We start from the raw sequence: 27028 nt of genomic DNA on the forward strand, positions 1-27028 counted from the left end.
CAGTTGTTACTAAGCAGCTCCACTCCTTTCAAGGCTTTTATTTCCATCGCTTACAACTGACAGCTGAGGCCACGCTCAGGGACGCACCCACGTTCTCACAGCGCGGGCAGGTCTGGGATTCCAGTCCCGCACCTGGATTTCCAGGCCCCACTCCTCCCAGCAGACCAGTCCCGACAGTGGCAATGTCTGGGCACCCACCATCCTGGGAGGCCATCTGAAGGGAACTGTGTGGGCCTGGTCTTCTGGTGCCTTTGTCTAGAACATGCTACCCACCTTTGACCCATCCACCTAGAGAAATCTTCTGCCTAAATGTTAATGTTTATCATTTGCAGCCGGCCACTGACCCCTTTCAAAGGTGAACCCAGTAACATTTATGACAGGCGCGTTATCAGACAACAGAGGCGTATAAAAGGAGAAGGCACGAGAGCCCGTCCATCTGCCGAAACGGTTCATCCCAGGCCCGCGACACCTGGAAGGTTCCGACATGGGCCTGCGGCCACACCTCTTCCTCCTGGGGCTGCTGCTGCTTCTGGGCCCAGGTAAGTCTGCCCATGGGTCATCCCTGCTGGGGGCCCAAGTTGGTAAGACATGGAGCCTGGGGGAGGAATGTGCCCTTTTCATCAGCACGAAATGCACAGTTTAGGCCCGAGCAGGCTGCAGGCTGCGGTGAAGTGCCCAGGGCTGTGGGGCCAGAGGCAGGTCTTGGGCAGGTAGGAAGGGCCAGGGAGCAGCTCCATGGTGCAGGGAGCCACAGAGAGCTGGACTCTAGTCTCTGTGCTGCGTGGCCTGGGCAGTGCTCCCTCCCTGGGCCTGGGTTTTTCCTTCCCATCCTTAACATGGAAACGCCGTTACTAGCGATATGCACGTTTGGGTCATTCTGTTTCTGATTTTCATTTTTGCTAAAAGCACAGAGGACGGCAGGTTTCACGATGATAAATTCTAAAGGCTTGCCACATTCTCCAGGGCTGTTGACCCTGATGGGAGAGAGTGGGCTAGTTTCTCCCGACTCCAAGAATTAGGAGACGATTGAGCTTCTGCCACTGTCCCTCTCTGCCCTTCGTCATCCGACCCCTGGCTCCTCCCTCCCCCCTTTCTTTAAAAAGGCAGAATCCTTTAAACTGAGGAGGGCCTTAAAGACGATATATTAGCCTCTGCAGATAAGGGGCTTGGGCCCAGAGTGTTGCCCTGGAGGCCACAGAGGGAAGGAAGGAGGCATGGGACAGAAGCCTGGCCTGGGGGTCCAAGCGCCAGTCCTGCTGCTCACCTTGGACAAGTCAGACACCCTCTGAGTCTGGGGAAGTGCGTGTGCAAGGTTGGCAGGCTTTAGGTGGGGGTGCAAGGCGGGCGGGGTGGAGGTGGGGGGATGTAACGCCTGCTATACTTATTGCACAGGGTGATTGCATTTCCTAATTGCTAACGAGGCTGCAGTGCTTTTTAAAAAAATGTTTGTTGACCATTTGAATTCCGCTTTCATAAAGTACCTGTTCAAGCGTGTTTCCCATTTTCCTATGGTTTGTCTTTTCTTCATTGACTTTCAGGAATTTTCATATCTGCTGTGCGCTGTCTCTGCGGGTTATAAACACCGCAGATACCGGATACTCTGAAGCTTTCCACTCTCTTTAGGGAGATTTTAGATGAACAAATTCCTTAATTCAGGGGAAAATGAAAACTTCCCAAATGAGAACAAATGGAGGCTATTTATTCAGAGGTTGCTATAGCCAGGGGGTCAGCCACTGTCCCTGTGTTGGGCAGAGACTCCAGGGCAGGTGGGGGAGTGGGAAAGCTTGAGAGTGAAAAGGCTTCAGGTGCGCTCTGGTTGGAGGCTGTTGCCATGGGGAAGCTGGAGGTCGGCTAACTAGAGGCGAGGCCTCCTAAGTGATTCATTTGGGGAATATATCTGGCTTTCTCTGGTTGGAAGCAGGGACAAAAGTAGGGAAGCTGCAGTCATGGGCCAAGTCCTGCCCGTCTAGGCTGACTGCGGCAGGGATGGAGGTTGGGCTTCCCGGGCAGGATGCTGCTGATATGTGGGCGGTCAGAGTTCTGTTGTCAGCTGTGGTCCGGCCTTGGTCTGTTTGTATGTTCAGTGTCTCTATTTCCAAAGGTTTTTAATTTTTCCTTTATGGTTTGTGCTCTTTGCTTCTTATTTGAGAACTGCTCTTCTGCCTTGTTGTTGTGAAGATATCCTATTCTTCCTCCTAAAAATTTTATAAATTTGATTTTCTCTTTTGGGTCTTTAATACATCTGGGATTGACTTTTGTGAATGGTGTAAGAGAGAAGCCCAATTATATATAATATTTTGCATACAGATGCCTTAGTTATCTCAGCACCGTTTATTGAACAGTTGTTTCCTCGCAGCCCTAACAAGCCTCCTCTGTTCTTATATAAGAGATTCACAAGTGCCTGCATCTGTTTCAAACTCCATTCTGCTTTATTAGACCATTGGTTCTATCCCTGTGCCAATAACACATTGTGCTAATTCTATAGCTTTAGTGTAAGTTTTATTATTTGGAAATACAAGTCTATTTTTTCTTCTTTTTAAGGAGTGACTTGGCTTTAAACTTTCAAAACTTTTAAATTTTACTATCAATGTGGCAATTTCTACCACCACCACTAACAACAAAAAACACCAGAAATTGCTCTGAATTCTATGAACCAAGTTGGGGAAAATAGAGATCTTTATAATACTGAGTCTTCCAAACCGTGGGCATGTACTTAGATCTTCAAAGCCTCTCAAAGTTTTATCATTTTCTCTGCTGAAGTCTTACATATGTGTTATTAGTTACTCTTAAGCATATGATTTTTGTTGTATGGTAAACGAATTTTTAAATTTTTATCTTGAAAATGTTATTGTTATCTAGAAATAAAATTGATTTTTTAATATTGATTTTTGAACCCAATTAAACTCATACATTTTAATTTTATCTTTATAGTCTTTTGGGTTTTCTTTATACAGAATCCTGCCAGTGATGACAGGTTTGTTGCTCTCGTTTCCATCTCTGTACCTTTTCTAGCTTTTGCCTTACAGTCCTGGCTGGTGCCTCCATGACAGTTTTTCACAACAGTGATGGTTGCAGGTATTCTTATTCCCAAATTAAATTTAAAAAAATGTTTAATGTTTTGTCAGAAAGTATGGTATTTGCTACTGGCTTTCCTATAGATAACTTTATAAAAAGTTATCTATAGGTTCCTATAGATTCCTTCATAAAAAAAGAAAGCTCTAGTTTATTCCTAATTTTCTAACAGTTTTTAAAAAATTATTAAGTGGATGTTGAATTTTATCTAATATTTTTCTGCACTTATTAAGATGATTGTATGATTTACTTCTTTAATCTGTTAATGTGGTGAATTAAATTGGTTGACTTATAATTTTATTTTTTCAGTCATTGCTTGTTGGATTTACCAGAGATCACACATTGCCTTTGCTTGTCCTACCTCTCTAATCTCTTTTAATCTAGAACAGGTTTTTAGGCTTTTTGTTTTTTTTGTGTCATTGAAAACTTTAGGCTGGCCCTTGTCCTGTGTACTTCCGTTTGGATTTGTCCCAATAGTTTCTTTATTGCTAAAATCAGATTAAACTCTTAGGGCAGAAATGCAACCTAGATAATGTTGTGTCCTAGCTGTGTCACATTAGGGGATACACTTGACGTTGGTAAATACCCTAATTGGTGATGTTAAATTTGATAATTTGGTTATGGTGGTGTCTGCCAGATTTCTCCCTTGAAAGGTACCTTCCCCCATATGCCTTATAAGTTATCTGTAGGGCAATGCTATGAGACTCTGTGACTATTCTTATACCCGGTGGTTTTTAGTATCCAATGGTCATTCTTGCCTGAATTGATTTTTACCATGATGAGTGTAAAGTGGTGATTTTAAAATGTCTATCACCTCGTCTAATATTGTTAGTTGGAATTCCTTCATAAAAAAAGAGATTCTCTTCTCTTCCCCACTCTGTATGTTTTCTCTTTTTAATATAAAATGGACTTACAGATTCTTTTCTTAAACAGTGCGTTATAATCTAGTCCTGTCATTATTTATTTTGATGCTCCAGTTATTACAGATTTGGCCACTGAGAGCTCCTTTAAGCTGACTCCTGTGTCCCCTTCTAGAAATACTGTCTTTCCAAATAAGAGTTGAAAGAAACGTTGGGGAACTTCGAGTGGCCCAAGTCCTTCCAGTTATTGATAAGAGAGGGGAAGGGACTTGCTGGAGTTGTATACCTAGTTGGTGGCACCCCCACCCCTGCTCCAACTCGCACACTTGTCTCCAAAGTCTTGCTCTGGTAGCAAGCCCAGGTATGGGACTTTCTCTGGAAGCTCAGGAGTCCTGCCTGCCTGGGATGTCATCTGGAGCTTGCAGATTTTTAGGACTTTATTGTCAATCATTTTCATGGAGTTGTATTTTTGCTACTGTCAGTCAGCTGTCTGAGCACCCTTCTAAGACCCAGAGTGGGGCTGAGCCTGGCTGGTAGATAATAAACCAGATGTGAGGCACCCTCTGGGGAGAGACAACCGACCTGCATAAAATCACTGGAGAGGCATTAAGTACGAAACTAGGTGCAGGGAGCTGCAATAAAGACACTGGGATTTGGAGAATGGAGAGACGCACGTGGGCTGAGGAAGTTTCACGTGGGAGCTGAAACTCGCTGAGCGTGGAAGGCTGAGCGGCATTAAATAAACAGAGGAGCAGGAGGACATGCGAGTGTGGGCAGTAGCGGCACCAAAGGCAAAGTTGGGGCTCAGCACATGGGCGTGAGGGGCAGGGAGCAGGCCTGATCTGGGCTGCAGGGTTGGTGCTGGGGAGGTGACAAGTTAGATAAAGTGGAATTTTGAAATCCCAAGACACAGGGAGTAGTAGAGATGATCATAGTGTCTTTCTGCCTGCAGAGACTTCTGAAACGATTGAATCCAAATCTTTTCTTTTACATTTACACGAACTGAACCCTACCGAGGTTAAGTGGTGGGCCCAAGGGCACGCAGCAGACTGGAATTTGAATTTGCTAGAGTGGAAGTGGGGGGCTATGAAAGGTTCTTCAGCAGGGAAGCAGCTAATGCAAGTGGTGTTTGGGGCAAGATGTGTCTGCTGGCCTCAGACACGAAAGGTCGGGAGTCAAGAGACAACACACTGGTGATCAGGGTGCTGGCTCCTAGCAAGAGGCCTGGGGGGAGTCTGCTGGGTTCTGGGAGGGCCACGTGCCTCTCTCCCACCCTAGGCCACCCTTTCCTCTTGCATTTGTGCATCGGTGCATCGCAGTGAGGAACAGCGCTCCCTTCTGCCAGAAATCCCCACTTGTCTCCGGGAGGAGGCCTTCTGATGGGGATACCATGTGCCTCCCCCGCACAGCTCCCTGAGAGTCCCTTCTGGTAGGAGCTCACTAATCACTACAGCGCCCCCCCACTTTGAGGGTCCCTGGTCCCCTCTAACGCTCTGGCCCGGGCGGCTGAGGGGAAGCTGCAGCTGGGAGCCACGGAGGATGTTAGCGCAGGGGGAGCCGGGCTCCAGCCTGTGCCGCCCAGGCACCGCCTGCTCACTTTCAGCCTGTTCCTTCCTGACTCTGGCTCTGCCTCAACTGGCCCCATGAGTAAGCTGGGGAAAATACAGTCTCAAAGCCAAGCATCCCTGCCCTGGCCGGGGTGGCTCAGTAGGTCGGAGCGCTGTCCCATGCACCGAAAGGCTGCTGGTTCGAGTCCTGGTGAGGGCATGCATGGCAGGCAACCAATTGCTGTTCTCTCTGTCTCTGTCTCTATCTCTATCCACTCTCTATGTCTCCCCCCCCCCGCCTCTAAAATCAATGAGTATATCCTCAGTTGAGGATTTTTAAAAAATTAAAATAAAATCAAAAATAAAAGTAAAGCATTGTCCTTGTCTGAGGTCATAAAGTCAGTCAAGTCAGCTTCTGGAATGTTCTCTCTTAGGATGCTCCCTGGAGCCTCCTTGCTGGTCTAGGGGCACAGGGTGTGGGTGTGGGGTCTTGGGCGGCATCAGCAGATGAAGACGGGAGGGTGCACTGGTCTCTGGTTGGAAAGGGATCTGTAATGGGCGGTGGTGTCTCCCTGTGGTGGTCAGCACAGGACACGGAGTATATAGAGAATGGTGGCGTGGGATTTTCCATATTCTCTTTAATGTTTTTGTAATTTCATCAGACTAGAGGTCGTGTCTACCCAGAGGCTGTGGCAGTGTAAATCCTATATCACCCTTTGGCATTCTGATGATAAAACTAGATGGACTGATAGGCAAGGGCAGCTGCAAATATTGGCCTGGTAGACCTGGCCACAGAATAAATTTCCACATGCTGGGAACTCGGGTTATAGAACAAGACTTTTTATAACTTTGTAAAAGACCTTGGTCTCAAGGAAGGCGTGCCAGAGTCGGTGAAGGAGTCTTGTGGCCCTTTTGGTAATTTGCTGAATGGTCTCTGTCAAGTTCGCTAAACTCTCTGGGTCTTAGTCTCCAGAGGCATTAAAACAAGATGATCTCAAAGATCCGCCCACCTCGGCCATTCCAGAATTCTACAACAAACATTCAGAGGTCGGACTAGCTACCCCAGAAAGTTTCCCTGGCCCTCGGTGGCACCTTGCGCTGACCGTGGCATGTGACTCCCCCGGCCAACATCCGGTGTTCCTCAGAGCACCACCGTCGGAGCAGCAGCCAGGCGTGACTCCTGGTTCGTGGCTTGGCACCCACAGGCGGTCCCGTGCCGTGCCCACTCACAGGTGGCCGGCAGCAGCCCACAGGCCCTGGGTGCGCGTGGGAATGACATGCTGCCTGGGTGGCAGCTAAAGCCCGGAGGCTTACAGTTCAAAACAGCACAGGGACAAACACTGGCGGGCTTGGGCCCTCCCCTTCCCAGCTCGCCAGGACAGCTCACTGCTTAGATGAAGTGAGGCTGTGAGGCCTGCCCCTGCCCTTGGGCCATGTGAGCTGCTGGAAGTCACCTAGCCTCTCTAAGCTTATCAAAAAATGCCAACAGGATCCTAAGTCCTGCTTCTACCTACTCTTGCGGGTTGCTGTGAGGACATTACACACTTTTCAAAGAGCCCAAGAATTTAATGTGCACTGAAGAGTTGCTTTAATGCCTTTTCTGTTCTCCCCACTGCCCGGGGCAAATACCTTCCTTTCATCCAGGGAGGTGATTCACCCCTCACGTGTCCAGCCCCCTCTCCTGTTCACACAGCACTTTCCTCTCCTTTGATCCTCACAACAACCCCATGAAGAAGGCAGGGGGTCCAGTCTCCTCCCCACTTTATAGATGACGAAGTCCAAGCTCAGAGAGGGTAACGCTTGATCAAGGTCACAGAATGACTGTCTTTCCTCAAGGAAGGGCCGGGGTGGACAGTTGTGCTCTGGACACTGCCTAAGTAGGAAACCATAAAGGAAATCTATAAATGAAGAGGGTATAAGCTGTTTTAATTGTGCTTTTGAAACCAGCCTACCTACCCCTGGCCATTTGTTGAGCTGACACACTTCAGGTTACTTTGAAGAGTCAGGGCTCAGAAACGCAGAAGTGCGTGAGCAGCATTCAAAGGGGCTTAAATGTAAATGGATTGAATGCTCCAATCAAAGGACATAGGGTAGCTGAATGGGTAAGAAATCAAGACCCAGATATATGCTGTCTACAAGGGACTCACTCAGAGCAAAAGACTCACATAGGCTGGAAACCAAACCAAACCAAACCAAACCAAACCAAACCAAACCAAACCAAACTTCTTGAGGACATTAAGGGAGAGATCGACAGCAATACAGTCACAGGAGGGGACTTTAACACCCCACTGACTTTACTGGATAGATCTTCCAGACAAAAAATCAACAAGGAAACAGTGACTCTAAATGACACACTAGATCAGATGGATTTAATTGACATTTACAGAACATTTCACCCCAAAGCTGCAGAATAATCATTCTCCTCAAGTGCACATGGGACATTCTCAAAGATAGACCACATGTTAGGACACAAAACAAGTCTCTACAAGTTCAGGAAGATTGAAATCATATCAAGCATCTTCTCAGACATTTACACCATGGAATACTACGCAGCTGTAAAAACAAGGATCCCTGACCCTATAAGACAGCACAGTGGGACCTGGAGAGTATTATGCTAAGAGAAAAAAGCCAGTCAGAGGAAGACAAGTATCACATGATCTTACTCATAGATGGCATCTAATGAACACAATAATCCGATGAACAAAATAGATCCAGAGACATAGAAGCCATGGAACAGACTGAGGGATCTCAGCGGGAAGGCAGGGGTGGGTGGGTGGGTGGGTGGGGAGAGATTAACCTAAGAACTTACGTGCATATATGCATAATTCATAGACACAGACAATAGTGTGGTGAAGGCCTGCCTGGGAGGAGGGGTGCAGGGGGAAGGAGATCAATGGGGGGAAAAGGGGGACATTTGTAATGCTTTCAACAATAAAGATAAATTTTTTAAAAAGGGAGGGAGGGAGGGATGGGGGGGGGAGGGAGTTGGGGCATCCAGATTTTAGCACAGCAAGAAACTATCGTCTTCCTTAGGCCTAAAGGGGCAGGGGAAGAAATGCATGTTACCATAGCCTGGTTGAGAGCTGGAGCCATGGAGGAGAGGACACTTGGCAGAAGCTCCATCATGGAAAGACCCAGCCAGTGTCAGACTGGCAGGAATAGGAACAAAAGTACTTCAATCTCAATCTCTCTCTTCTCTCCTCCTGCTCATCTTTCCTGTTTCTCTCTCTCCTGTCTCTCTCCCTCTCCCTCAATGTGTGTGTGTGTGTCCATTTCCTCACTCCAACCTTCCATTGGCTAAACCCAACCTGAACCCAAACCCAACCAGCGCTCATGGCATCAAGTCAATAGAGATCAGCCTTCTGGGGGCACAGGGCCAAAAAAGGGCTGATTTAGGGGGCCAAGCAGAAAATAACCAGCCATCCACACTTCACTGTCAAGAACACTTGAAGAAGAAAGGATATAGCTTTTAAAATTTATTACAAAGCCTATATGTTATTTTGATAATAAGATTTTTTAAAAAAAAATAGGGCAGAGAAGCCTGCACTGGCGCAGTTTGACGGGTTGTTGGAGGGCCAACCTGAGAACCTCAGGGCACGCCCCATTGTTAGCAAACATGGATTTATTCTGAGGTTCCAGAACTCCCAGAAGCAGTGACTCACCACTAGGAGCTTCTGCTCACAGTTGCTCTTCGTGGCTCTTGGGTGCCCTATACCAGGGTTCCCTCTTTCCCAGAATCCAGATGGAGTTTCTCTTGCTAATATGTCTTTATCTGATTGGACCTGCCAGAGGTGAGTCCTCTACCTTAGCTCTGGGTAGCTCTGTACGAGGCCTCTTTAAGGTGTTTGAGCCCTTGAAGAAGAAAGACGGGTATCTTAGCTACCAAATCAATCTGACTCAGAATCAGGAGCAACTAAACAAGCTCAACCCTGAGCACCCCGGAGCCAATTGATTCCTTCTGGTTATGGGTTTACCACCAGCAGAGCCCACTGGCTTGGCACAGGCCTGTTCCTACTTCTTTCAGCTGCTCAATACTTGCACCCAATGCTCTGTGAGATGAGAAGATAGGTCTAGGGGTTCTGTGCAAGTCCAATGAAGGCTTGTTCCAGTGAACTGAGTGCAAGGGATCCTTGGGTAGTGAGTGTGGCGAGGAAAGATACAAGGAGACAGGAATGTAATGCCCCCAGAAGGCCGTCTTGGAGCACAGCAGGGCTGTGGGCCAGAGATTTGCACGTCCCTCTGTCATGGCTTCAGTTGTCCGTATTTCCTCTGTCAGGACCCGCATACATGGTGGGATGTGTTCCTTCCCTTCTTCCTACAGGAGGAGAGAGAGGCCATGAACTCTGAGTTGTTGGTTAAATGACCAAAAAAAAAAGAGTATTTCATGACACATGAAAATTTTACAAAATTCAGCTTTTACTGTTATTATTTTTATTCTCACCTGAGGACATTTTTTCCATTGCTTTTTAGAGAGAGTGGAAGGGGAGGGAAGGAGAGAGAGAGAGAGAAACGTCAATGTGAGAGAGACACATCAATTGGTTGCCTCCCGCACACACCCCGACCAGGGCCGGGGGTTAAGCCTGCAACCAAGGTAGGTGCCTGTGGCCGGAATCAAACCCCGTACCCTTCACTCCATAGGCCGACGCTCTAACCACTGAGCCAATCGGGCTAGGGCTGAAATTCAACTTTTAGTCTCCATAAATAAGGTTAATTTGTCTACATATTGTCTATGGCTGCTTTCACCCTGCAACAGCAGAGCTGAGTAATTGTGAAAGAGGCCGTATAGTCTGCAAAACCTAAAATATTGACTGTTGGGCCCTTTACAAGAGAAGCTTGCTGAGCCCTTGTCTAGAGTTAGGCTGTGACTTAGCTTGTTTATGAGCATGGCCCATGAAGCCAGCCTGCCCATTTTCCAATCCTGCCGTCACCATTTGCTAATGGTGTCACCTTCAAAATGCTGCTTAACCTTGCTGGGCCCTTATCAGAAAAGTGGGGATAATACTATTTATCTCATAGGGTTGTTGGGATCAATGAATTATTTCATGTAAGTGCTTTGAACGGCGCCTGGCACGTAGAAGCTGCATATAAGGGTTGGGTACCATACAGGCTTTTATCCTGGCATCAAAAGAGTATTATTACCAAAATAGTCTCAAATCTCCGCCCCGCTAATTCATCTCCCTCACTACTCCGAGCGATGATCAGCCTAAAGTGCACCTTCACGCCCATCTCTTCAAAGACCGGTCATGCCCCGTCCGTCGCTCATGGAGGGGCCTGGCACTGGCATCGCCACAGCCCACCTGCTCTCTGTCTGTGAAGCCTCATCCCCCCCCCCCCCCATCCAGTTACAAACCTCTCTCAGCCTTTCCATGCTCTGCTTGTCCACACCTCGGCGCCTTCCCATCCCGTGGCTCTTTCTGCCCAGACGCTCTCTTCAGGGAGTTTCAGAAGGGTCCCTGGAATCTGAGGGCAGGCGACAGCCATCATCCCTGTTACGGGCTCCTACGTAGAAATCAGCGCCTGGCCTCCCAGTGGGCGTGAAATGGAAACACTACACTCTCGCTCCTCGTCAGAGTCCAGAGAACTTGTTTTCAGGGTCAGAAAGGAAAGCTGCAGAAGAAGGCGGGTGGAAAGACGTTAAGCCCCCTCCCCCCAGCCAGGCCTCCCTCTGGAACGGCCCAGTGCTGTCGGGGTCTCACGTGCTAAGACCTGACCTGGGATCTGGAGCAGAGAACTGGGTGGGGGGAAGTCCGAGGAAGCAAGGGGCCCGGACCTCTGATCCACGTTAGTATCATACGTGTATCATGACTATGCAACAACACGGAAAATGCTCGAGGTGCAACATTACAGGGAGCCTGAAGGACACGAAATTGCAGCCACACTGATTACAACGGAGTGAAAAGTGTGCCACCCTGATCGGGAATGAGAGCGTCAACAAATGAAACTGCTTTTGGTTGTAGGGATAGTGGCACTGTGGGTGGTTTTTATTTTTTGGTCCTTTATTTAGGGTGCTGTTAGTTGTACTATACTATTATTTGTATGTTTAAAAGGTTAATGTTTTATGGGAAAACACATCAACTTGTACACTTATAATGGGTCTATTTTATTGTATGTAAATGATATATTTTTAAGAGTAAAAAAAATGTTTTAAAAGACTGGCCCAAAGTAAGCTGGGATGAAGACAGTACCTTTACCATCTCCCTACCTGCCTTGTCTCCCCCTTTGCCTGCATTCAGCAAGACACCTGGAGAAACCACTGTCCAGCCTTATTGTGCAGTTGTGGCTGCTGGGAATCCCATGAGTGGCTCTTCTCTGAAGCTCACATCACTTGTCAGACTATTCCAGAATGTCCTTCACCTCCCCTGCTGTGTCTTGGCTCCCCAAACAACAGCGGCTGTTTGTCCAACACCACCTTCCCCAAGAGCTCTGCCCTTTGCTAAGGAACTAATAACGGAATCTGCACTGATGTGCCTGTGCATGGTATAGGGTTATTGCTGACCCCTCTCAGATAACACTTCTGCTTTTCAAGTTGGGGATTCTGCTTTAATAGGCTGCATTAAAGGAAGTATGATGTTCCAAATAATGGAGGTGATAGTTGGAGGAATGGAATCTAGACTTTCCTAACACAAGGGATGTTACTGAGCTGGGCACATCGTTAAGGCTGGGAGGAAGGGCAGGGAAGGTACAAATCTGGGTGGGAGTTCATTTCAGCTAAATAACCTGAACTATTTTTGCTTTATTTTAGGGCCCACCCAGGCTCATACCTTTCTTGGAAAGAATACACTGGACGAGCAGCTATGGCCAGAGGTGAGAGTTTTGTCCTCATTGGAGGGGTAGTGAGGTCTCTTCCAGTGGGAAAATCCAAGTCTTGATTCGAGTTGGCAGATCCCACACATGAGGGAATGGGCTGGATGAGCTGCTTCCCCAGGGACAGCCTGGCTGCCTGGCAGGAGAGGCAGCATGACTATATCTCCTGGAACCTGGGGCTCAGCACTCCTGAAGACTGAGCAGGTGGTTCCCAGACGTGTCCAGAGGGAGTTATAAATGGACTGTTATCTCCATGAACCTTGAAGCAGATGCTGTGAGCTATCTGAAGGCATCTGGGTAAGGTCTTCCTAGAACATCCACAAGATAAGAGCTGAGAGTAAATGCTTTATCTCCTACTGCAATCAGCAATTCAGGAGGAATTAACTGGTGTCTTATAATAGTGAGAGATCTGGTCAAGGAACTCATTAACTGCACTGTTCCCCCTGTTGGAGTATAGTGAGTCCTCACTTAATGTTGTTGATAGGTTCTTGTAACTGCGGTGAAACAACCTGTAATGAAACCACTTTTTCCATGGCCAACTGCTAGAAACAAGAGTTAAGCTTCTACGGCATCTTATCAATGTTAGAAGTTGAATGAAATGACTTTATTGAAGGACCTGCTGTATTTTCTCTTCTACTCTCAATTCTGGGGAGAAAACATACTATCTCCCTTCCCAAAGCCATTCATGTGAGTAACAGAAGCAAAGGCTGCTCTGGACTCCTGTGAGCATCCTGAGTGGCCTTGAGGGCCTGAGCACTGGTCTCCCAGCCCCTCCTCTGCTCTCAGCAGCCCTCTGGGCTTAGGACAGGCCAAACTGGAGATATAAGTCTCCAGTTTCAAGCTTACTCCGTTTCCAGCAGCACATCAACGTACGCTTCCAAATACCTGCTTTTGTGTAAATAATCAAATTAAAAGAGAGGAAGCAGATAGTACAAATAAACATAGCATAAATGGATTTTTAAAATCTTTCCCTCTAGGCACACTGGGTCGCTTCTTATTTTATGTTTTATTGTGGTAAAATGTATATAACATAAAATTTACCAGTTTAACCATTTTGAATGCATAATTCAATGGCATTAAGCACACAACAATTGTTGCCTCTGGACCTCGAGCCTAGACAGAACCAGTACATGGCCATTTCTACACCAGGCTCTTGGGACCTGCAGTATTCCATTCAAGACAGTTGATGTTTCTGATGTCTGGTTTCAGTTGCGGAGCCTGAGGGCTTTTCCATTCCCGTGCAAACCAAAGAAGTCAGAATCCAATGTGCCAGCTATGTCAGGTATGTGACCCCTGAGCCCTGACTCTGGTGTGGTCAGCAGAGGCTCCCGCCCTACTTCTCTTGGACCTTTCGCCATTCAAGTCTTTCCTCTTTCCCATCCTAGCCCTTCACACCTTCTCCTTCCCTCCCTCATTTATTTCTGTGGCTGGACACAGACTGACACACTGGTCAGAGATAAACCCAGTGGCCCCACAGTGGCCTGGCTGATGAGGGCAGCCCCAGGAGCGCTCCCCTCCTGGTGGCCAGGTGGGGTTATGGGAGCCGTCACATAAGGAGTCTGTAGGTACAGAAGGAAATCAATGCATTTCTTAGGAAATGGCTTCTTTGGGAGCCCGTAACATGACCAGGGAGTATGTCAGTGGTTTCTAGGGAGGCTGAATTCTAAAAATGCTGGTAGCCCAGGTGGGTCAAGGAGGCTTCCTGTTGTACTATTTGCATACAGCTTGCGTCTCATGGTTACGTGTGTTCACGGGCCATAAGCGACCTTCCATAGGGCACCTTTTGGAGATCTTGAGTTCAGTTAACAGTGTGGCCTCCAGAGAGGAGCGAGCCTCTTTTGAGCAGGTTCCTAGGGCTCCCAGCAACCACCTGGTCTTCAGCTCTCCACTCCCATAGCCAGAGACCCAACCTCAGCACCTGTCGTCTGCCTGGGCAGCATGGGCCTGCCCCTCCCGTTTGGCATCCTGGGCCCATATTGCGGGGAATGTAGACCTGACCTTCTTACCTGGATTCTTATCTTCACAGTCCACACTCTGAAGCCTTCTGATATTAAATTTGTGGCAGCCATTGGCAATGTGAAGTCTGTGAGTATTTCAAAGGGGGTGGCGGTGGGAGGTTTACCGCTGGGAGAGCTGTGAAAGGGGAGATGGGAATAAACGAGAAAAGAGGTTTCATGTCACGGATAGTGTGTTGACTTGGCTGAGCCCGTGTGTCCCTGCGTGCCGATGGTCACAGTCCCGAGCCCGGAATGTGTGGCATGTGTGGAGGACTCGTAGTCTTCCACTTTGGGCAGGAAATTCACTGCAGGAAGGTCTCCACTGCAAGTCAGGTTTCCGATCTTTGGTCCCAGCTCTGAAAGAGCTCCTCACTCTTGAATTATTCAGTCCCCCAGCTCCTGCCTATCACTCAGCCCATCCTTTCTCCTGTGAGCCCCAGGTCCCGCGCTAGAAACCAGCTTCAGTCCAGGGTGGTCTCCCAGCCCAGACTCATTTTCATCACACTGACAGCCCCTCCGCCTTCAGAATGACACTTGGAAGCCCAGCTCGGAGAAGGCCGCCTTCCTCTGTATGCAGGGGGAGCCGGCTGCTGTGAGCTTAGCCCGGTGTACAAAAAGTCAGGCTTGGGAAGAATAAAGCTGAGTTTAAAATGGAAAAAGTCCACAACGGGATGCCGTTTGCCTTGAGTTCCTGGCGCTTTCTGCAACCAAGGCACCCCTGCCTGTGGCAGGAACCAGCCCTGGCTTGTTTAATGGCTCTAGACTCCCTTTTCCTCATAGAACTTTAAATATCAGATTAGTAAATGTTTGTAAAAATTGTTTTCAAATAACACTTGCGATTCATGTTTAATATGAGTAAAACTCAATCTCAGCACATGCATATAGTGTAAAATATTGGAGACCCCATGCACATCTCCTACTCCCCTGCCTCAGGGCACGTGCGAGCACACATTTGGGGAGGGGGGGAGGGAAAGAGGCTGTGTGTGCGTGTGTGCACGTGTGTCTGTGTAACCTGAATGAGGTCTCTTTGTAATAGACTATGTGTGATTGGTTTTTGCTTAGTTAAGTGTCATAGACATTTCTCTATGCCGGAGAGGTTACAACCCACTCTATAAAATTCCGTGAAGTCAGGGCCTGTGTCTGACTTCACTGTGTCTCCAGCGCCATGCATAGGACCTGCCACAAGGCAGGCATCGGGCCCGTGCGAGTGTGGAGAGGCAGTGCCTGGCCACAGGCCCGACGGAGACGCAGGGGTTGGCTGGGTTTGCCCCATTACCGTTCCCATGAGCCCTTCCCCACTCTGAGCCTTGTTCCTCTTGCTCCCCCCCTTCCTTCCTCTCCTCACCTCCCCCCTACCCCCCATCAACCTTATTCTGAGGAGGAGCTCTGCTTTGGTCCAACACAGCCATCCACATGCCCTCAGCCCCAGGAGGCCTGCCTCCCTCATGACTGCGCCTGCTGGCATCTTTGTTCATGAGCCCTGACTGGCATTTTAGTGTGATTTTTATTTAACTTGTTACCCTTCCCTGGAAATGTTGCTGTTCACACTCCTCCTTGCTGAGTGGGGGGTAAAGGACTCCATTCCCAGTTAGAGAAATGTCGTGGTCAGCCTGCCCTCCCGGGAGGGCTCCCTCAGCGGGACCCGGTTTTACAGACTGGCTGTCACTTGAGCTGGGTGGGTAGGAAGGACAGCCTTTGAGGGGAAGCAGCAGCAGGCTGGGTGTGGGCAGTGTGGGCACAGCTGTCTCCACCATACCTGGAGACACCGTCTTCTAGGAATTAAAATCTCTGAAAATAATAGCACTGACAATAGCTCCCGTGTACTGAGTACTTTCTGTGTGCTGAGCAGGATTCCAAACACCAATAGAGAGGGCCCTGTGTCATCCGCATTTTACCAAGAGGAAAATCAGAAACTTACTTTGTTCATTCAACAAGTATTTATTGAACAAATATGGACCGAGTGCTTATGCTGTGTCAGGCGCTGCTCTAGTTCCAAGGAATATAGTCAAGAGCAAACCAGATACAATCCCCTGCCCTCGCTCTCCTGGTGCCTACATGCTCTTCAGGGGAGACAGACAATAAACAAAGTTAATTTTAGAGTATGGACAGCCACAGTCTAACAATCGGTTTTGTTTCTATGTAAAATATTCATAGGACTTTATGACGCATTTAAATCTAAGCTCTCCTGCCCCTGTTCTCGGGTCGGAGGAAACACACACACCTTCTATTTCGCTGAGTTCTGACCCCCCGAAAAGCTGGCACAGGCAATTCAACCTCTCTCCAGATCCATGGTTCCCTTTTAATCAGTGCGAAGGGCTGTCTCACAGGCAGCTGGGGTGTCGGGGACAGGCTCTGCGCCTTCCTGGGCTGGGTTAACACCTGCTATCTTTTCCAGCTTCCAGACTTCAGGATGGTGGGCACTGGGAAGCAGCATCGGTAACTATGTTGGGCTCACAGGGCGGTGAGCTGGGCTGAGCCTTGGAGGATCTGCTCTCCTGGCTTCGCTAATGGGGAATCCCCAGGACCAGGGAGGAAAGGCCTTGCTCCAGGCCCCCTTAGGACAGAACCCAGCCTCCTGCCTCCCTGTCTGACACTCCCTGTGTCTGTGAATCCCATGGGAGAGAAAGCAGGAAAGGCCACACTCGGGATTTTCGCTTCCTACCCCCAACCAGGCTCATTGCTCTGCTCAGGGCAGCGTGCAGGGTGGACCAGGGCCCATCTCATTCTACACCAGGATCCGCAGCCCCTTCCAGCTTTGGGCCAGACTGGAGACATGGGGAGAAGGGCCCAAATGGAGCTGTGCACCCCATTTGGGTGACTCCACTGCCATCTGAGCTGTGTCTCCAGCTCCAGGAAGGACAATCTAAGAAGCGGAGCCAGGCTGAGCTGAAGCCTGTCAGGAAATAGACAAAGCAGCCAGGGAAGGGGTGTTGGCAGGTGACAAATACAGTCTGACACTTGCATGTTTGCTTCTACCTGCAGGGCAAGAAAAAGGCCACATGTGACGTGCATGGGAGTGGTGACAGGTGAGTCCTGTGCATTCATGGCCAGATTCCAGGTTGTCCCCATCCCTCCCGACACAGAAGCATTTTGGCAAATGAAGAGAAGGTGCTCTTGCCTGGTCAGTTTAACTCAGTGGTTAGAGCATCGGCCTGTGCACCAAAGGGTCGTGGGTTCGATTCCCAGACGATTCCCGGTCAAGGGCATGTATGTGCCTAGGTCGGAGGCTCGATCCCTGGCCCAGTCAGGGCGCGTGCTGGAGGCAACCAATCGATGTGTCTCTCTCACATTGATGTTTCTCTCTCTCTCTCACCCCCTCCCTCCCCTCTACTCTCTCTAAAAAAAGTTAATGGAAAAAATATCCTCTGGTGAGAATTAAAAAAAGTAAAGAGAAGGTACCTCTATTGGTCACTTTGTCTCGGAGCCTGAGGAGAAAAGGGGAGGACAGGCAGGGAACCTGGATATGTAGTCACACACCCTAGAAGAGGGATGTGACACATGTCCCTGAGGGTATCTGAGCAGAGAGAAACCAGGTGGCTGTGGTAGGTTAGAGGACATGGGGGGGGGGGTGTCTGGGCCAGGGTCCTGAGGCTCCTCCCCCAGGACCCCAGAACTGGACCAGTAGCACTTTATTTGGGGAACATCTGCCCACCATTCACCAACCCCCTCAAAGAGAAGACCTGGTCTAATTGTCAGCTTACTTCATTTTGTGATGACTCCCTCACCTATAAATAGATCAGTTGGGTTCAGAAAAGTGAAATGAGAATGAAAATCAACCATATCCCACTACCTGGAGATAATCCTTGTTAATATTTTGGCTATTTTACACATGAATGTGCTTATGATATGCTACCTTTTTTCATTTAACATCAGATACCCCTTATAGGTCATTTGCCCTCACAGATGACCCTGATGCCAGGGAGGAAAAGTGTTCTCCTCCCAGCTCCCCAAACACACACTCACATACGCACACACACAAATACACGCTCACATACACACACACACACACACACACACACAGGCACACACTCATGCACATGCACACGTGCGCAATCACCTGCACACACATGCACACGCACACGCATACATACAAACACATGCACACACGCACATGCACGCACATGCACACTCACACACACGCACACTTACACACATGCACACACACATACACACACTCACACACACAGGCACACACACTGTCCGCAGTCCTCCTCTGGCCACAGAGCTTTCCGTTTTCTCTTCTCGTGAATGGGCTCCTTCTGCAAGCTGGTCAGGGCTTAGAAAAGGACACTCATTAGTTTGGGTTGAGGGTGAAGAAGATTGAGCCACACACGACCTTGGTGGCTGCCCAAGCTGACAAAGCTGAGTGGCCAGTCTCCTGGCTTCGGGAGCAGCTCTCCCACTCCCACCCCTTCCCTGGCCGCCACCTGCACAGTGCTGGCTCCCTCGGAGGGAGCCTTGGAAGCCGCCTTCTGGCTTCTCTCCCACGCAGCCCCCGGCTCTCCTAGGTGGGGGCAGAGAGAAAGGACGACTGAGGGTGAGGGTGGAGGCGTCTCCCTCCCACAACACTCTCCCTGCTCTGCCCTCTCCTCTCTCTGGGAGTAAGACACAATTTGAGTGCCCCTGGCAGCGCTATTTTTAGCGATCCCCTGGCTGTCAGCTCTGGGACATGTTCTGTTCCCAGGAGCTTTCCCACCCTGCTGTCACTCAGGAGGAGAGAGGGGCTGGGAGACAGCCTGCCCGGTCCCTGGCCCAGCGCACTCCCAGCGCGTCCAATGCGCACGACTCCACTTAGCCTGGGGACTTCCCGGAGTTGCTTAGCTTCCCTCGGCCTGTTTCCCCTTCACACATATAAGGTGCTTAGTGCTGGGCCTGCTCTAGCGCTTGACAGATGTTAATTTTTAGGTCCGTTCCCCTGTTCGCTTCCAGGAGCCTGCTATGAGGTCCACCTCACAGCCTAAGGCAGGTGTGAAAGTCATGGTTTGGTTTGGAACAGGGCCAGGGACCCTGGGCACTCACCCCGGAGGGGTCAGTCTCTACAGGTGACCTCCATCTGTCAGAGCCACAGCTCTCAAACCAGCTCTCCCTTTCTTTAGCCTTTTCAGAAATCATCAGACACTTCAATCCCTCTGTTCTGAAGCCTGTGTGCATCCCTGGGAAGGAAGTGGTACCCCAAATTAGTGCTGAGTAAGTCCCTTTCCTGGCTCTCTCGAGGGCTGTGTACTCCTCTTGGTCTCGGGCACCTGGGCAGGAGGATTTGGGGGAGGGGAGCTGGCAAAGTCAAAGAGGTTTAAAAATAGAGGTCTGTTTTAAGTCAAAGCCGAAGTGCATCTCCTGCGCTGATGTAAGTGTGTCTGATGGGCCTAATTTAAAAAACCAGGTCACGGTCTGCCCTCCAGAAGCCAGGGGTGGTGCAGTGTAGCCTTGAACTCAGAGACTGGCTCCTGGGCTGGGCCGAGGGGCAAGCGTCCAGCCCTGGACCAAGTTATGTTTAACTGGTTTTCTCTCTGCTCCCCTCCCTCTCTGCAGAGACTTGTGGATTCAGGCAGAAGAACTGGTGGAGAACATGAAAAACAACCAGGTAAGAACCCGCCCGCGTCTGTTGCGAGGCAGTAGGACCAAACACACCAGGCAGCTGTGGCCGCACAGCCACTGTGCCCTGAACTCAGCAACCAGGGTGGCCTGGGTGCTCCCCAAATGCTCTTTCTGGAAGCCATTAAAACACAGGGCCACTTCGTACATGCACAGTGGTGTTCCCTGTGGTCTTGCCAAAAGTCAACAGGTGGACTGCACGACTTCTCACATAGGTGGTTGAAAGCTTGGTTTCAGAGGGAGACCAGTTTAAATGGGAATCCTGAATTTTCTACCTATGTTGGTCAAGGCACTTAACCTCTCTAAGCCTCAGTTTTTCCACTTATGAAATGGGCATCATAAGAGGCTGTAGCACAGGACCTAGGAAGGATTAAATGAGGTGTTGGACGTACCTGGCACAGAGGCAGTGCTCAATGACAGCCCGCAGCTGCCACCGTTGTTGAAGTGGCCGTTGTTGTTATTCATTACCGTGCTCATTTTAGTTCTGAGGTGGAGGCCTCTGTGACATATCTGCCAGGGCCCTGGCACCCACCTGGCTCTAACCAAGTGCTGAGCCCGAACCGCTGGAACCAAGGGCAGCCGCTGTCTCCGTCAGTCATGCGTTCATTGAAGAGCTCGGGCGTTAAAGCCAGGTCATTGCCGGTCACTCACGGGTAGGGACAAAGGCAGGCGAGGCACCATAAGGAGCTGGTTTCCCCCCTAACAAGAGACTGACGGAATTTCTAGAGTAATCCCAACATTTCGGAAAACAGCTGGGAGGTCTTGACTCCAACCCCACAATGTTGCAGATGAGGAAACTGAAGTCCAAGGAATTCATGTGACCGGTCCAAGTTCACACAGCTGGTTAGAGCTAAAGTCTAAAGTGTTGATTCACCATGCTGCCTCTTTTTGTGTTTTTTTTTAATCTTCACCCAAGGATATGTTTACTGATTTTTAGAGAGAGGAAGGGAGAGAGAGAAACATCGATCAGTTGCCTCCTGTACCTAGATACGTACCCTGACGGGGAATTGAACCCTGAACCTTTTGGTGTACGGGACAAAGCTCTAACCAACTGAGCCACCTGGCCAAGGCTCAAGCTACATTTAAAGGGCAAAACAAATGTTTATTTTTTGTTCCACAAGTGACACATGTTTATTATAGAAAAATGAGAAAACTCAGATAAACAAAAAGAATAGTACCCAGAGATAATTGCTGCTGACATCTCGGTATACATCCCCTTCTGTGTTTTTTCCAAGCACATGTGTATACTTTATAAAAGAAGGGTGAGGTTATATGTAGACACTTTTTATAAACTGCTTTTCTAAATATGACATTTTCCATTACAACAATTACATTTTCCAACATCATTTTAATAGCTACATAGTGTTTCATTTTATGAGTGACTCACAGTTTGTGCGGCAATCCCCTATTTTAGATATTTATGTTGTTTTCAGTTTTTTACTCTTATAAACAAAGCTTCATTATTGCAGCTAAATCTTTCATGTATCCTTATTTCCTTAAAATACATTTTGGGAAATGGAATTGTTGGGTAAAAGAGTATGCCCTTAACCTTTTTTTAACTGCATTTTGCCAAACTGTCTTCTGGAGAAGTTACACAATTTGAATTTCCCACCTTATACTTCTTTTTTTGACAAAAAGATTTTAAGTATGATTTTATGGGTGTGGGTATATGAAATTGAAAGATATGAAAAGAAAGTTCTTTTGGTACCAGGTCTTACCACTCTCACTTTTTGGTGCTGTTTCCTTTTTCTTCAGCGACTTGACTTTCAAAATGACTGGAAGCTCATCAATGTGCTCTTCAGTAATGCAAACCTGTGTCACCTGTGTCCCTCCGCCCAACAGGTAAACCACAGGCTGGGGGTCAGAGGGATTGCAAATGCTGGGGTAGGTGCAGAGTGAATGAACTAAACCTGCCTGGTCTACACCTGGGCTGGGCCTGGTGCATCTATTTCAGAGTTTGGATGGACGGACGGATGGACGGATGGATGGATGGGTGGATAGATAGGTGGATGGATGGACGGATGAATATCTAAGGGCTCAAGGAACTATATACAGGGACAGGTGTTTTAACTTACCGGCTTTCATATCAGGTAAAGGAAATTGAGATGCGCATTAGCTGAGTCAGTGATCATTCTGTGACTGAGAAAATTCAGCCTCCTAGTTAAAAATCATTTTGTCTCTTTAACTCTGATTTCATTTAATCACTGAATTTAGGAAATAAAGCAAGACATGTACTCTGTCATCACCTCCTGAACTGCAGTTCACCATGAACTCTGGTTGTAACGGGAAGCCTACTGTTCACGTACGCAGACCATCCTCCAGGCTCAGTAGAGTTCCTGGATGCGGGACACAAAACACGTGGCTTCATGTGTTATTTCTATAGGTGACTATCTAGGACTTCAGTCCTTATTGGAGATGGTCCAGGTTAGGATCAGTTGATCTAGGCTATGATGACATAAATGGCACACTCTCTTCTCCAGGGGCCTGAAGGCTGGTGGCCACCGAGCTGGCCTTGCTATTTATGGTAGTCCAATGACCTGCCCCCTGTCCTCTCAGCCCCTTCTAGAGCCCCTCCAGGCCATGGCACAGGCATGGGTGAAGTTTCCTGAGTTGTTGCCATCCCCTGTTCTGTGCCCTTCTCCCACGGCATGTACTCTGGCCTTCTTCCAAGTGCCCCACTTTCCCACTGGCTCCTGGCCCAGCACCCACACCCCCTTCCTTTAGTGATGTTGGGCCCTGGGAGAATGCTTGTGGAGGCCCACCTTGCCTGGCCAGCTCTCGTGGGTTTATGGCATGTAGATCTCGAAGGTTTATTTTTCTACTTCACCCTCTCTTTTCTCCCATGCCAGGTTAAATTCACAGCTCTGTTTATTCTATGCCCCTCTTTTTGCTGATATGCACACCAAAATTTTTTTGCAAATTTACCTGTTCATGCATTAAAATGCTCAAACAAGCATTTAGGCATTGCTGCATTCCTCTATATCCACCCATCCATAAATTGTCTATTCATGATAAATTCATTTTCTCTTTTTTCATGGAGGCACGTGCTATTGTATGTACTGTGAGTTATGTCCATGCTGGCTTTTGTTTGATTTTTTAAATGTTTGAATGCATTCGTGGATGCTTACACTCACTCAGGACTTTTTTCTATACTCTTTTCTCACATTCAAGCATTGCTGTGTGAGTTCCCTCATTCTTCCATGTATTATGCCCTGAAGCGTTCTTGACTATGTGATGCATGCCTATGTCTGCATGTATCCATTCATTTACTGCTAATAATTTTAGTTAGATCAACAATGCACAAATGTTTTCTCCTTTCAAAAAACTAAAACATTACAGCTAAAGCTAAAATACTACCTCCAGCTCTCTCCCTTTTTATTTCCAAGTTTCTTACATATCTATGAATCCTAGTAGTATTTTGTGTGTGTGTATGTGCAAGAGAGAGAGAAAAAGAGAGAGAGACTGATTGAGTTTGAACACAAATAGTATTATATCGTGAGCAATTTTTTCCACTAACCAAATGTTTTTGACATCTGGTCATGTGATACACATAGATCAAGTTTATTCCAGTGACTTGCTAACTAGTATCTCACGGTGTAAATTTAGTAAGTTTTATTTTGCCATTTCCCTATTGATAACCAGTTAGGTATTTCCAGTTTTTCACTCTCATAAAACAAGATAGTTTATGAGCTATCTGAACATGTTGCATTTTTACCTGAACATGTTGCATTTTTCTAAATACAGTGATGTTCAGATTACAGATCGAGATAGATTAGTGGGTCAAAATTAAGTTTAAAGATTGCAACCAAAATTACACAAATAGAAATAAGATAGAATAAAATATAAAATATTAGAGTTGATTGCATGTTGGAAGGTAAGAGCATCTCTGCCTTTCCCTGTGTCATAGGTCAAGTCTCCCAAAGTAGTTCATATGAGAACAGGTGTTTCACTGTTAAGAGGAAATGCTAAACCCCTGTCCTGCCCTACTTAGGACCTGGAAATTTTCACCTCTAAGGTGGCTCCTTTGGTGGGAAGTAGATAAGGGCCTGTGTCCACATTTGTTCTTTGGGGATTTCTTAAGACCAGAGTCATAAGAGAGTAAGATCAGGAGCTGTCCATCAGGCAGCAATGCTGATTCTTCAGAGCTGCCGTGGTGGGTCCAGCTATTCAAAGGCAGGTGCTGCACAGGTAACTGGTTGACCTGACTCATTGCAGTGAAACAGAGATGCTTCCAGGGTCTGTACTGCTCTCTAGTTAAAGTCTACTTTTGTTGATGAGTAAGATGAAAAAAGTCAGTTAAAAGAAGAGAAAAAAAAATGGAAATAAACCTCAAAGCCAGTGACACTGCAAGAAAATCTACACATGCATTTGTTGCAAATGCCTTTGGAAGCAGGTGTCAACATTTTGGAGATTACAGTGGCAGGATGATTCATGAAACCTAAAAGTGTTTGCATCTTTTGACTGAATAATTCTACTCCTTGGAATAAATCCCAAGTTTATTAGAAAAAGTTAAATCTTGTCTCAGGCATATGTTTGATCATAGAAATTTCTTCTGACTCTGAGGGCAAAAGATATATATATATATATATATATATATATATATATATATATATATATATATATATATATATATATAATGTGTCGTTTCATTGGGAAAAAAATAAGCTTTTTCCTCACTTTGGGTTCAAGGGGGAGTTCATTATGTGTTACCTTGTAAACAAGGGACATTTTTACGCGTGTAATGTCTTCCACTAAAGAACGGGGACAGTTGGTGCCTGAGCAGCAAGCATTCGGTACCTGAGTGACTGGCTGGGCCCCACTCACTCTGCGGCCATGAATAAGCACCTTGATGGGGGAGAACCAGGCAGGGATCCCCAGTTTCCCTGTGGAAGATCGATGCCCTGAATGTGGGCAGCGAGTTCCCAAGGCTCTTTAGAAGGAAAAGTGAGACGCTTAAGGTCACATTCAGAGAGAGGGTCACTTAGACTGAAAAAAATGAGACAGTGGGTTTATTGCTGGCTATGGTCAGCTGACTCCAGAGGACAGCCTCACACCGAAGCGGGGACTCGGGAGTGGGGACACCGCCCAGTGCGGTCTCAGCCTGAGTGATTGGCAGCTGTCTCCAGCATCACCACTGTTCCCCCAGGAAACAGAACAGCTCCTAGGCCTGCCTTGTCTTCCTGTCTGAGCCAAGTCCCCTCAGGGGACAGCCGGTGTGCAGACAGCTAAGGAGCTTGTCTCGTTGTAAAGTTTATTTTTGTTTGGTGTTGTTTTGGTTTTTGTTTTTTTTACCCTGAAGAGGTAAACCAGGGTATATTTTTGGGGTGCTCTCATTTGTTATTCATTTTCATTACCTGCAAGGCACTGGGTGGGAAGGGGCTGTCTTCAAACACCGGGGGAGAGCAGCCCTCTTCTAACTCGGGGCAAATGCAAATGCGGCTGGGACAGGGCTGATGAAAGAACGGCACATGGAAGTCTTGAGGCCCATCTGGGTCCTTAAGTCCAAGGGGAATTGTGTTCTTCCCTTGGGAGTAAGTCCTGCCTCCTATCCCTCAGTGAGAGCTGTAGAGTTTCCTTGACCTTGAGTTTGTCCTTTCCTGACGTGGAACTTCTCATCTGGGGCAGCTTAAAGTTTTCCTAGGGGAGGATGGGTTGGGGAAGTCAGAATGAACAAAAGCCTGGGGAGCTCTGGGAACTCTGCACGTGTTTGTGGGAAACTGGGGTCTAGCAGGGCCTTTGTCACTATCATCTCAGCCGAGGGTGGGGACTGCGGAGGGGAGGGGGCGGGGTGTGTGTGTGAGCCTAGGCATCCTTGGCCCTATGGTCCCTGTCCCCACCTACACTCAGCACATTTCTCCTCTCACAGGACAAGCTGGTGACAGATAACATGAGCAAGCTGACCAGAATGCTGGACTACCTGCTCCAGGAGGTGAGGCTTGCAGCTTCCCCAACTCCATGGGACCACACCCCTGGAGCTTCCTCGTATCTGCCTTCCCCAGACAAGAGAGAGATGCCTTTCCAAGGGCTGGCAGGGAAGGCTCTGGTTACTCTCAAGTTGCCTTACTGGGTTAAAAAAAGTGTCGTAGTGGGAGACCTCCCCTGAGGGAGATCAGCTCCTCCCTAGGGACTCAATCACCCCACTCTTTCCTGAACAGTGTGGGGCAGTGACGACCTGTGGGGTCCTTGAGAGCCTTCAAGGCTTCCCTCTGTCAAGTGACCTTGATGAGCAAGCACTGCAGGTTCTGAGACTCATGGGGAGGCAGCTTCCCTGTCTCAGAGGGTCTAGAGTCCTGTCACCAACATGGTCCTGCTTTCTTGTTACACCTGGTGGGGGGATGCCCTGCCCACCAGGAGGGATGGTGAATGACATGCCTCTGCATAACCAGCAGGCTGGCAGCTTTGGACCAACCCCAACCAAACTTCTCCCAAAGAGGTCCCTCGTGCTCAACCAGGCCCCAAGCTGGGCTCAAACCAAGGACTCTGTGGATGACCCCTGGCAAGGACGGTGCCTGCAAATGTTTGCAAATGTTCATCTTCTCTCTGTTTCCTTGTAGGTCCCTAAAGCATTTGTGAACATAGTGGACCTCTCTGAGGCTGTGGGGCACCAAGGGAACGGGCTCAGGTAAAAAGGGAAGTGGGAGGGGACCAGCATTTGTTGAGGGGCTGCCCTTTGCCAGGCACTGGGCGGGGCACTTCACATGTTAATTGGTGAGGGAGACTTAAGGGATGGAGGCCCAGAGACTAAGCAACACGCTTGAGATCACACAGCTCGGGAGGACAACATCGTTCTGGGGACTGAGTCAAAGGAGGAACTGTCCAGTCTGGTGGACTTGGTTGGATGACCTGCCCCCACCAGAATGATCTGAGGGTTTAAAAAGCAGTTTTGGCAAAACATCCGTAAGCCAAGGAGTGATACTTCTAGAAATGGGAAAGAAAAAAAGTTGGCCTAAACGTATTTTATCTTCACTGAATTTGATTCCCATGTAGTTCTGAAATTTGTGATAGAATCTAAACTCCTTGACCCCAGATCCTGAGATTTCTGGCTTCACACCCAGCAAAGAAGTACACGCAGCAAAGGTCAGGGTAGGGACAGCTGGAGGTGGGGGCAATGGAAAGGACGGTGCCCAGAGGAAAGGAGGGTTTGAAGGGAAAGGAC

General features: G+C 48.2%; 1 protein-coding gene across 1 annotated transcript in view; it reads left to right on the top strand.

Moving 5' to 3' along the window:
• Positions 1 to 484: 484 nt before the first annotated feature.
• Positions 485 to 27028, top strand: part of PLB1 (phospholipase B1) — a gene marked incomplete at its 5' end in the record, with an annotated part of 105219 nt that continues 78675 nt past the window's right edge. Inside the window, 11 exons of the mRNA XM_081155860.1 lie at positions 485 to 539; positions 12222 to 12283; positions 13493 to 13565; positions 14181 to 14368; positions 14807 to 14872; positions 19186 to 19246; positions 19377 to 19467; positions 19810 to 19861; positions 21628 to 21714; positions 25739 to 25801; positions 26427 to 26494. Coding sequence (XP_081011986.1) covers positions 485 to 539; positions 12222 to 12283; positions 13493 to 13565; positions 14181 to 14368; positions 14807 to 14872; positions 19186 to 19246; positions 19377 to 19467; positions 19810 to 19861; positions 21628 to 21714; positions 25739 to 25801; positions 26427 to 26494 — 866 coding nt within the window. The remainder of the gene's footprint in view (positions 540 to 12221; positions 12284 to 13492; positions 13566 to 14180; positions 14369 to 14806; positions 14873 to 19185; positions 19247 to 19376; positions 19468 to 19809; positions 19862 to 21627; positions 21715 to 25738; positions 25802 to 26426; positions 26495 to 27028) is intronic.

The sequence above is a fragment of the Miniopterus schreibersii genome (genome assembly GCF_964146895.1).
Source record: "Miniopterus schreibersii genome assembly, chromosome: 13".
NCBI lineage: Eukaryota > Metazoa > Chordata > Mammalia > Chiroptera > Miniopteridae > Miniopterus > Miniopterus schreibersii.